The following is a 12,118-nucleotide window of genomic DNA, read 5'->3' on the forward strand; positions in this document are numbered from 1 at the left end:
AAAAAAAAAAAGAAAAGAAAGAAAGAAAGAAAGAAAGAAAAGAAAGAGAAAGAGAAAAACAACAAGCTCTCACTGGGTGATCTAGGTTGCCTTCAACTCAAAACCCTCCCTGACTCTCTACCTCCCAAGTGCCCTGATTACATCACACTCAGCTTTCTCATTTGCAAAGCAGATGAAGGCAGAGCCAGCAGCTCGGAGAAGCAGGCACATTGGCTCCTCTCAGGGAAGCCTCCACAGGATGGAAGGACAGGAGGACAGGAGGACATGAGGACAGGAGGACGGGGGGGGGGGGGGGGGGGGGCTAGCCTTGTTTTTTTCACTTGCTACCTACCTCTAGGCAGTTGACTGACTTCAGACAGACATGGCCCAGGCTGTGTCAGTCACAAACATCACAGCAGAAACTACAACAAAACAAAACTAAGCAAAACAAACAAAAACAAACAACCCCCCCCCCCAACAACCAACAGAGGCTTCAAATGATGCCTGACACATTGTTTCTAAAATGCTGAGTTTTCTAAAAACCTCCTGGATACAATAGGACCTAAATAGGTCTTAGGAAGTGAAACCGCAGGAGCAGAATCCCAAGTTATCAGGCCTTTGCTGACTTTAAGGAAGGAGAGAGATGAAAGGGACCCCACCATTTCCGAGGCTCTCTGACACATGCCCTGACTTCTGTATGCTCCACAGCTGTGAGGAGGAAATATCTTGCTTTACAGTTTATAACAGGTGCGATCCTGGTTGCTCGCTCAGTTCCAAATGGTGCATTAGTCCAACAAAGTGTAAATATGGAGGCCCAAGAGCAGCAACCAGAAGTAGAACGTGCTGTGGATTCCTGTGCTCCTGGGTCTCCTGAGGTACAGGTCAGAGAGGGTCAGGGTCAGGGTCAGGGAAGGTTGGTACCTAGGCCTGCCAGCTAGTCCTCAATTCAGCTACCTGTTGCCTAAGGGCATTTCAAATGAATCTGGAGACCCACCTTGCAGACAGGCATGGACAGGCTCAAGGTCAAGGGTTCCAGTGGGGTTCTTACCAAGGAAGCCCTTTGTGTAAATGACATCATGAACTTGTCCTCAGCTCCACTATGTTAAAAACTTTGGCCCTTGGACTTGGGCTGGGTAGGATGGAAGTGCAGTTCTCTCTGTGACACTGTAGAAGCTACAAAGCCTGTCTAGGCCTCCGTCTCCTCATCTGTAAATAGAGATGATGACTGCTTCTTTTTTTCTCCTGTACTTTGAGTTTTAAATAAGGGTTCCGAGGAAAGGGGACAAAGGCATCCATACAAGTGTGTGGAAATGAGCCCCACGGGGCTGGGCTTGCGTTCCCAGGACTACACATCACTGCAGGAGGATGAGCCCCTTCTAGGGAGCAGAATGTCATAGCAAGGAGGGGTCACTTCCCTTCCTCATTTACCCTCCCTTCCCTGACTGTAGTCATCTGAAGCCACAATTGTACTTTGAAAGGGTTTTCCTGGTAGCAAAGAAGAAAGGAGAAACACCCTCTCCTAGCTCAGAAAACAAAAACAGTTTCTTAAGTTTCCCCAACACACACGCTCATGCACACGCACGCACATTCGCCTTTCCTTCTTGGACTGCACAGGTTCCTAAGTGAAATGGTACAGTGAAAGTTGAACACGTCGGGATAGCTCAGCGCAAGACCCTGAGTTCCAGCTCAGCACTTGCAGGATGAAGACTGGAGGAAAGGAGGGAAAGAGGGAGAGGGGAGGGCGAGAGCGCATGCATTCTTCAGGGTCTAGAGAAACAGTGGCTGTGCGGTTCTAAATCTCCGGAGTCTTGGTGATCCGGATCAATCAGTGTCACTATTTAAAAACACAAAAACAAAACAAAACAAAACAAAAAAACAAAACCCAAAACTGATCCCTCCGTCCACCTGTGGTTAAATGTGCCAAGCCTCCTGTCGACTCCTCCTTATCTGAAGTCTGGTCTGTGGCTCTGCGTGCCCCAGGGTGAGCATGCGGTGGCAGTGGCGGAGGGCTGTCGCCAGGCTTCCGACCGGTCCTTGGCCTCTTGCCAAGCTCAGGGCTCCGCCACGGACGCGGGGCGCGGCGGTGGATGATGGGCGGGGGAGGGTGCCCTGGGGCTGCAGGTGGGCGGGCCCCTCAGCGGCTCCTCCCCCGCGCCCGCCTCCGCCTGCTCCCGCCACCCCTGCGGCCGCCGCCACCGCACCGAGCAGCCTGGCCGCCGCCGCCGCCAAACTTTCCCCGGAGCTGGCGCGGGTGAGTCGGAGCGCAGTGCGGGCAGGGGCGGGAACCCGGTGGCGGGCGGCGAGCGAGGATGCGCTCAGGCCCAGCTCTGAGCTCCGTGCCCCCGTAGGGCGGTGAGAACACCCCGCAGGCGGCCGCAGGAGGTGGGCGCGCCGGATGCTCTGGCGGCCTGGGCAGGGTAGTGGAGCTGTGGCTTCTCCGCCCGTACGCGCAAACACCTGTGGCTTCCCGGAGCTGGGACCGGGCGCACTCGTTAGAGTCGGCCTCCCGACTTCTGGGCCAGGGGGGCCGCCTCAACGGCTCCCCGAGCTTCCTTAGGGTTTGCCTTTGATGCTAACCGTGGACACAGACTCTGGGTACGATCTCCGTGCCAAGCTCCGGACGTCCACTATCTTTCAAATCCTTCTGAATCTCCAGGACGCAGGTACTACTAGTGTACCCACTTGACAGACGAGGAAACTGAGGCTTGGGGAGGCAAAGTTGTCCCTTAGAGAAGAGTCTTGAGCCTGAATTGGATGAATCCGAGCTTCTTAGCTAGGTGAAATCCAAACCAGGTGTCTGGGTATGAGAAGCGTCTGAGCCAGTGCTCCCTCCTTTCCTAGCTGGTTGGATCATCTTTTCCTGGCTGAACCAGTAGACTTGATGCTGTGGCCAGGGTGTGTTCTGATAGCAGAGATCCTTGAGAGCTGCGTTTTCCCGGAGAGCGTTGGGGGGGGGGGGGTGTTCGGTTACCAAATTCTGCAATTTATGCTTGGTTGCTCTGAAAGTTAGAATCTTGAACCAGAGCACAACTGCTCTTTTATAGAAGCCACCTTTGAGGCGCTTGCTAGCCTGGGAGATGGAGACACCGGGATGCTTCAGGCAAGGTGGCTGTCCTCCGACAGGGGGCTCCCACCTCCGGATGGAATGGAGTTGAGGGAACTGGAAGTATCCCTCCAGAAGATCCCCCGGCTGAGTTGAGTGCTCAGACAGCGGACAGCGCATTCCATTATTGGGGGGCGGGGGAGAGGGAGGGTAGGACCGTGAGCCCTGGGTGAAGTGTGTTACTGAAACATGAAGGAGAGGGTAGGAGATCCGAGAGGCCTGGGGGCCACCAGCAATCCTTGGAGATAGAGAAAGAGCCCACCCGAGATGGTTATGGAGTAACATAGTTTATACAGCAGCTACGCAAGGCACTATTATTGAGCCATAGGTAGGCACTCAGAGAGGTTAAGTAGATTGCCTAGAGTTGGCCAGCTAGTCCGTGGTGGAGTGGATTGAGTACCAATCTTGCCTGTATCTTAGACTATCAGTGAAACTCAAGTGGCAGATGGAACCTCATGTCCTTCTGTGCTGTGGCTGGCTGCGGTGGAGACAAACAATAGAGGGATGCTAGGCAACAGGGTCCCTTGCTTCTGCCTCCAATAGGTCTCTTTGGGTGGGTTGCTGCCCTTGAGTAGCTTCTTTGCAAGAATCCCTGCTCCGCCCATGTTGATACCCTGCTGTATCTCAGGACTTGCTGGACCTTCCATCCAAGGCCACCTAGCTGCCCCCAGAACATTGCTCCTGGTGGAGGGCAGGGTTTGACTGATGTTGTATTGAATTATGTCAAAGACCTGCAAAACCAGGAGTTAGCCGGATATTCACTGGCTATAATTTCAGAGCTGTGCCGCCTGCCAGGGTCCTATCCCCCCAACAGCCTCCAGCACTGAGCAGTTGTGGCCTGCAAGGGGTCCCCAGCCCTGAGCCGAGGGTTGTGGGGAAGCATTTATATGTGAACTTCTCTCATGCCCATACTCCTCTCTATAGTCAAGGGGGCACCTGGCAGAAACACAGTGGCTTTTCCTCAGGAGCGAGGGATGGCAGAGAGGTTGAAAGTACATTTCTGGGTCCAGTCACCATGCCGTCTCTTATGGCCTGTGACAAGTTTCTGCACCTATTTCTGTTTCCCCCTGTTTCGATTGGAGGTGTTACAGATCCTTCATCCTGGGGTTGGTGGTAGTATTAAGAGAATTAACCATGTTCACATTGACACGGCACTGGCAATGGTACCTTGTAATTCACCAGAGTGCCATGGTACCTGCAGCAGTTGTCACCGTGACACTGACAGACCCAGCGAGGAAAGCCTGTGAGCTCCTGGACATTGTGGACCCCTTGCTGCTTTGGTTTTGTTCTGTGAAGCTGGGTACCCAGCCGGGAGGAGCCTTGTTCATGCTAGGCAGATACTTGACCACTGAGCTACATCTCCAGCCCCAAGCCTCCTGGCTTTCTTAGCTGTGAAATGAGGTAGATCTAGTTAGATGTTGTTGTATATGCCAAAAATCTTCTTGCAGCTTCAAATTTTAACAGGTAGCAGACTTCTCAGCCAGCCATCCCTGTGAAGCCAGGTCTCAGGGACGCTCCAGATGTTGCTGTCATTCTCGCTGCCACCCAGACCTGTCTCCTTCCCCTGGCGGGTTCAGCTTTGTGCTCTTGTGTGGTATGGATCCGGGGCAGTTTTCAAACACATATTTTCTAAATGGCTAGGTCAGGCTAGGATGGACTTGGGTTGGAGGGCAGAGAGGTTGTTTCCTATCTCTCAGCCTGGATTTGAACTGTGTGGTCATTGCTTGGGTTTTCCAAGGAGAGGCAAGAGTCTCTTGACAATCACGGGGTTAAAGGGTATGTATGAGGTCTATTGGTTTATTTCATAAGATCTGGCTACAGCTGTCCCAATAGAGAACACCAGCCACTGCCCCCAAGAGTGTGCAGCTGGCTGTGGAGATGCCACATGTCTTCTGAGGAAGGAGAGCATGCATTCAGAGTTCTGCAGGCTCTCTCTCCCAGGTAAATGAGTCGAAACTCATTTCTGTCCCTGAGAACTGACTAACTGTGGACTCCAGTATCCTCATCTGTGAAATGGCCATGAATCATCCTCACCAGTGTCTGTTTCTCAAGATTAACTCAGATAGACAGGCAAAGAAAGGACGGAAGGAAGGGGGGCAGCTGAGTGTATAAATGGCAAAGAATTACATGCAATTGTAAATAATTCTCATTAGCATTCAGGCTGGGCATTAGCTGTAATTGCTCCTGATCCTAGACGCTATATCTGAAAGCTCTACCTGGCAGAGGATCATTCAAGCCCCAGTCACCCGCTGCCCTCTCTTTCACAGTGATGTGGAGCATTGCTGAGTCTCGGGATGTAATTATAACAAAGCCCCTGTATCTTACTTATAAGTGACTCACTTCTGCCATTAATGGTGGCAGAGGACTCAGCCACACACTCTAAGGGAACAACACTGCCGATGCTGCTCAGGGAGGGGTGGGGGTGGGGTGCCTCACCTTTTTTGTGCATTCATCAACCCCTTGGTAATTCTCTGATGATCCCGCAGGAAGATCACATGGACTAAAGCTAACAGCTCTCACTTACTTGCATGGCAAGGAGACCTTGCACCTTGTTTCAGCTAGAAGAATGCGTGTTAGCAACCGCTGTGTCATTAAAAAGGACAGAGTGGGAGATGAGACTGAAGGCAATTCCAGGGATGAGTTGAAAGTGTAGCCAATGGCATCCACTGGAGCTGAGTTTGGATGTGGGGTCTGCTGGATTGTTTGTGAGGTTTGGATGGGTTCCCAACTAGAGGATGACTTTGTAGAGCAGGGACTGTGTCTGTCTTACGAAAAGCACTCATGGATACCTAATGGAGAACTGAATCTTGACGTTTTCTTCTGTAGAGTGGAGCCAGGTAGCTCACACCTCCCCTAGGGTTTGCTGTGAGAACTAATTGATGAAATGTTATGACCAGAGTAAAGGACTCAGTGACGCCTTTGGTGACAGAGACAGACAGTGGAAGGACACTGTTGTCAAGTCTAGAAAATAGAATGTTATTCTCTTACCCGCAGTCTACAAAGAAGCAATAGTACAAGCCAGAAGAATGTCCTGTATTTAGACAACACTCTACAAGAGTGTTTTAGTATTTGTTTCCTCCTAACACTGAGGTAGGAATCACTGTTTTTACTTTACAGGGGAGGAAACTGAGGTTCAAAAGGATTGATGGAACAGTGTGGATGCTTGTAGCTATTTCTACAAACAAGATAAATACACATCAGAGTCTAAAAGCAATATGAGATGGAACCTCAGGTCTTTTTGTGCTGTGGCTGGCTGCGGTGGAGACGAACAATAGATGCTAGGCAACGGGGTTAATAGCATCCCTGCTTCTGCCTCCAGTGGGTCTTTCTGGGTGGGTTGCTGCCATTGAGTAGCTTCTTGCAGGCATCCCTGCTCACCCCATGTAGATACCCTGCTGTGAGTAAGGGCTTTCTAGGCCTTCCATCGAAGGCTACCTAGCTTCCTTCCCCCAGATCTCTGCCTCCCGTGGAAGACCACACAGTTTACTGTAATTTCCAAGTCCCAGTTGTTATTGTCAAGCTCCCTGTTGCCCTCTAGCGGGTGGAATGTGTAGTGTAGTCTTTCATGAACATTGTATCTCTTTTCATAGGGTTTATGTAACCATTTTGTTAGAGCTCTGTAACCATTTTAAGAGAATGAATTCTTAATATACCCCCTCTCTGTCTCTGTTTCTCTCTCTCTCTCTCTCTCTCTCTCTCTCTCTCTCTCTCTCTTTCTCTCTCTCTCTCTCTCTCTCTCTCTTTCTGGGGCTGGCTGTCTGTCTGACTGTCTGTCTGTCTCTGTCTCTGTCTGTGTCTCTCCCTCTGTCCCCCTCTCTCCCTTTTCGCCTCCCCATCTCCTCTCTTTGATTTTTTTTTTTTGAGAAGGGTTTCTCTATGTAGCTTTACCTGTCCTATAGACCAGACTGGCTTCAACTCAGCAATCCTCCTGCCTCTGCCTCCTGAATACTGGGATTAAAGGCATTTGCCTCCATCAGCCAGGCTCTTAATTTTTCTCTTGATAGTCCAATACATCTTTTGTTAGACATATTGCCAGGTACTTGATAGCTTGAGGCTGTTGTGTCTGTTAGGCGTTTGTATCTTTTAAATTAAAGTTCTGTTGGTTTCTTGTTATTCTGGGAAGTACATTTGCATTTTGCAAAATTGATTTTGCAACCAGAAATATTGGCTAACCCTCTTACTAATTAAGCACTGTCCTACTAGATTCGTTAGAAAGCATGGTGTATACAATGATAGGAGATACAATGAGCAACTCCATCCCTTTCTTTCTAATTCTCTTGTTTGTCCTAAGACCTCAGTATGGTGAATTAAAGAGTGCAATGGGCAATGAGCCTTTTGCCAGGCTTATGTAGGAGCTGTTCTAATTTGCAGGTTAAATATAGTTTGACTCTAGGTTTGTGGCAAATCACTGTCAGGTTGAAGAAGTCCCTTACATTCCCAATGTCCGGTTTTCTGGGGTTTTCTTTTCTTCTTAGTCATAAACGGAAGTAGACTTTTAAGATGCTTTTCCTACATCAGCCTTCATGACCTTTTCCTCCCAGCATTTTAACTTGATAAATGACCTCGATTTTTGCTTCTTTGGCATAAACCTACCTCTTTTCATCCTGCCACATCTCGGCAGCTGATCTTTTACCTTAGGATTATAATGCAAGTTCATGAGTGAAATTCCTGGTGATTTACGTATTCAAGCGTATTTATCAGACTTTGGATGGTTTATCCATCTTCTGTGCTGGAAGCCGTTGCTAAAGCAGGGAGCTCTTTTTCTTGGGGTGTTTGCTGGAGGTCAGCAGTGAGGCCACACTGGGTGGACACACACGTGGAGGGTGGGGAAGAAAGCTGGCTCAGCCAAATCCCAGAGGAACTTACCAGCACTGAGAGGCTCTGACTGCCTAGTGCAGAAACGGACAGAGGCTGCCAGCCATCCATCCTGAGTGGCATGGGGCAAGCCCAGCCATACACATGGCATGAAGGCGTCTACCAACCCAGGACTCCCAGAGCAAGGAGACTCAGCCATGAGAGAAACCCGATGCTTGTGGGCTGCAGTTGAATCTCCTCCTGAGCTTGCTCCTGCTGCTGTGAGCTGGTGATTCATCATTTCCTAGGGGGGCCAGAGACTGAGGCACTTGACTTCCTCCGTATCAATCCTCTTCCAGATGGTGGCAGGGGCTCTCCTCCCAGCATGCTAGTTTTTGCAGGACTCCCACCTTTGACCTAATACTATGCCTCTTCCTGACGTCATTCCCACCCCCTCTCCCACTCTTCTGGGTAGATCTGGCCGAGTTTCTCAGCTAGAATCTTTCCTTGGTCCTCTTTGCTGGATGTGCCAGGCTCTGTACTGATTTGGATCGTCTTTCTTAGTCACTATAACAACACTATGGGTGGTCACTGCCTACTTCTTCCAGGTGAGGAAAAGCAAGGGTGCTAGTTGATTATCTTCATCGGTTTTGGGTTTCACAAGTGAAACGACTTTGCTTTTTGCCTCTTCAGCCAAACAGTTCCCTTAAGGCTCCCTGTTCTGTCTTCAGAATCTTCCTCCTTCCCTTGTCTCTTCCCTTTCTTGCTTCCTGTGTCAGAACTGGATGGCTGTGTGGAGGCACAGTGACAAGTGGAATGCCACGCAGCTGGAGGGACACCAGCAGCATGAGTCACAACTGACACTGGCTGCAGGCTCCTGTCGGGGCTGTGGTGTTCTGCTTCGTCCCACTGGCTTGAGTAGTCAGCAAAGGCAGGGAACGAGGTGGCTTTAAAGAGCTTGACCAAGGAACTGTTGCTTCAGGCATTGGGTGAGGAGGGTGTGTGTGTGTGTGTGTGTATGTGTGTGTGTGTGTGTGTAGTCGTTCTACCCGTAAGCCTGTAAGGGTGTGGTTTTTCAAGGAGAGAGCACAGCAGAGAACCTGAACTTGTAGCCACCCTCAATGACCCTTGGGGGCAAAGTAGAGAAGGAGTGAGGCAAGAAACACTCATACTCCTTCCAGGAAGCCTGGTGGCCATTGCTGGCTGGAATCAGGCGGACAGGTGGACTAACAGACAGCCAGAGGCCTTCTAAGGTCTATGCAGGTACCGAGGAGGTACAGAGGAGTGGGGACCGAGCCGCAGATTTGAGGGCTATTTGTATAGCACACATTTTATAGCTACCAAATGTATTTTATAGCTACCAAATGCCTACCCAGGTGCATTTTATAGCTACCAAATGTATTTTAAGCTACCAGATGCCCGCCTTTCTAGGCAATTTCCATGTAGTTTCTTGATTTAGCTAGGCTTCTTTCATTTGCTCACTGGCTTTTCTCTGGTCTTGAAGAGGCTCACTGATCCTCATTAAGGAAATGCTCAGTGTTGTCCCTTGCACAAAGTTATGGCCAGGCCACATATATGACCTCAGGGCTTTGACTGAGACTTGCCCCAGGGTGTCTCTCTCGCTCACTGTGGTTTTTGTAGTCCCAAGGCCCTCTCTCTGGGTTCTCTGAGTAACTTGGCTCCAGCCTCCCTGGAGAACTGCAGATGTCCTGGCTCTTTCCAGTCTCTCCAAAGGCTCCCTGTATGAATCTAGGGGAAGGATGATCTTGCATTTAAATCAGGCCATTCCTGTTTCTCCCCGAGAACAGGCATATTTGAAGCAGAAAGGGCGAGAGAGACTGTCGCATACACAGATTCATCTGTAGAGTGCCACTTGCCAATCCAGTCAGGGCTGGGGACACAGGGCTCTGTGTTGGGCCCACTACCTTACACACTGTGTCCTGGTCAAATGCCCTGACTTATCTGTAACTTAATGCCCTCCCTGTGTAGTTAGCTATGTGACAGTACAGTCTCATGCCATATAATATTTTGGGCAACGCTGGATTGAAGGTAGGTCAGTAACTCCTAAGATTATGATTGGTCAGAACAGACATTGTCATCACAGGAGGTGACAGTTATGTGTGTTATAAGCCTTTCAGTGGGACACTTGTGATGGTAGAATGCAAGGCCTCAGTTAACATACTGTTTATGCCTTAAGTTGTAGCAAGCATATTTAAAAGGTTAAATAATAATAATGACAACTAAGCCGAGGTATGATGGGCACATGTCCCTGAGAGCAGCCGCCAGGAGATCAGAGAATCAGGAGTGCATGATTGTTGTTGGCTACATCATGAGTTTGAAGCTAGCCTAGGAGACATGAGGCTCTGCCTCAAAACCAACACACACACACACACACACACACACACAGAGAAAACCAACAGCCTCCACTAACACACACACCCAACAACATCACTAACACACACACACACACACAAAACAACCAACAACCTCCACTAACACAAACAACAACTGACACACACACACAAAACGACCAATGACTTGCACTAAAACACGCACACACACACAACCACCACCTCCACTAACACATACACACACATACACTAAACAACCAGCAACCTCCACTAACACATACACACACACAAAACAACTAACAACCTCCACTAACACACACACAATCAACAACCTCCACTAACACAAACAATTGATACACACACACAAAACAACCAACGACTTCCACTAAAACATACACACACACCAACAACCTCTACTAACACATACACATACACTAAACAACTAACAACCTTCACTAACACACGCATCAATCTCCACTAACACACACACACACACACACACACACACACACACACACAGCTAGTAAAATGGCTCAGTGGGTAAGAGTGTTATTGTTCCTGCCGAGAACTTGGGTTCAGTCCCTAGCACCCACATGGTGGCTCACCACCCCCTGTATCTCCAGTTCAATCGATCTGACACTCTCTAGTCTCCATGATCACTAGGCAAGAACATGGTGCACAGGCTACATGCATGCACACCCATGCACATAAAATAAATACTTATTAAGTATTATAACCGTTTTTACAGAGGCTTCATGTACAGTGTTCCCAAAGTCTCTGGCAGTGATTAGAACTTTCCCTAGGCTTTACACAGAGTAGTCTCTACCCTGTAGGATCTACCTACCCCACCATAAGAGCAGTAACAGGTGGCCCAGTTTTCATCTTATTTCATATATTTTGACTACATCCTTTCTATACCTGGATTTCTTTCATTTATTTATTTATGTTTTTTTTTCCCTTTAAAAAAAGTCTTTATGTGTTTTGAAAATTTGCCTGTATGTCCATGCCTCCCATGCATGCAGTACTAGAGGAAACCAGAAGAGGTCATCAGATGCCCTGGGACTGGAGTTGCTGATGGTTCTAAGCTGCCTTGTGAGCCCTGGGAACTGAACCCAGGTGCCCTGCAGGAGCAGCCAGTGCTCTTAACTGCTGAGCCATCCCTCCAGCTCCTGTTTATGATATTTATCTATCTATCTATCTATCTATCTATCTATTTATTTATTTATTTATTTATTTAAAAAAGACAAGAGTCTTGCTCCGTAGTCCAGGATGGTCTTTCTGTGTAGCTCTGGATGGCCACCTGCCTCAGCTTCCCAGGTGCTAGGATTTCAGGTGTGCAGCCCTGTTAGCTTAGACATGTCCAGATGTCTGAGCACTTACTGTGTGTCATTGCCAGCTGTGGCATTTGGAGCACTCACGGGCTGTGCTGACTTGCAGCTGGGGGCAACAGTTCATGCTATACAGCCTAGGTGTGCGGCAGCCTATGCCAGTCTGGTGTGTTTGTGCGGCAATGAAATGGCACGTGTCTCATAATGAATTGTGTCACATCCCTGTCCCTCGGTGATGCCTGACGATTTACTGCCAGCATCGTTTATGAGTATTAAATGAGTCATGAAGCTTGAGAGAGTTAATATTTGAAAAGCATCTACAATGGGGGCATAAGTGTATTAAATAAGCTGATTAATAAACAGCTGCCTGGAACATCCCCTCCCCTCAGGAAGTCAGCCATCCTTTTGCTGGGTTATCGATTTGCAGTGGTGTGGCCCTGTCCCTGAATGTCAGGGCCTGTGTGGCCCTTTCTGAATGGCATTAGTGTTTTCTGTGGAGAAGCAGCTCAAAGGCCATAAGCTGCTGGGGGAGAGCCACTGGTGCTTTGCCAAGGCTTCCTAGG

General features: G+C 49.1%; 1 protein-coding gene across 2 annotated transcripts in view; it reads left to right on the forward strand.

Moving 5' to 3' along the window:
* Positions 1-2,216: 2,216 nt before the first annotated feature.
* Hrh1 (histamine receptor H1) overlaps positions 2,217-12,118 on the forward strand; it is a 90,342-nt gene continuing 80,440 nt past the window's right edge. The window contains exon 1 of one of the 2 annotated variants that reach the window (XM_031382965.1): positions 2,217-2,642. In XM_031382965.1, coding sequence (XP_031238825.1) covers positions 2,549-2,642 — 94 coding nt within the window. In that variant the 5' untranslated portion in view covers positions 2,217-2,548. Of the gene's footprint in view, positions 2,643-7,976; positions 8,202-12,118 lie in introns of those variants that run through there. The other variant, XM_031382966.1, reaches the window with a different exon arrangement.

The sequence above is a fragment of the Mastomys coucha genome, unplaced genomic scaffold (assembly GCF_008632895.1).
Source record: "Mastomys coucha isolate ucsf_1 unplaced genomic scaffold, UCSF_Mcou_1 pScaffold20, whole genome shotgun sequence".
Taxonomy (NCBI): Eukaryota; Metazoa; Chordata; class Mammalia; order Rodentia; family Muridae; genus Mastomys; species Mastomys coucha.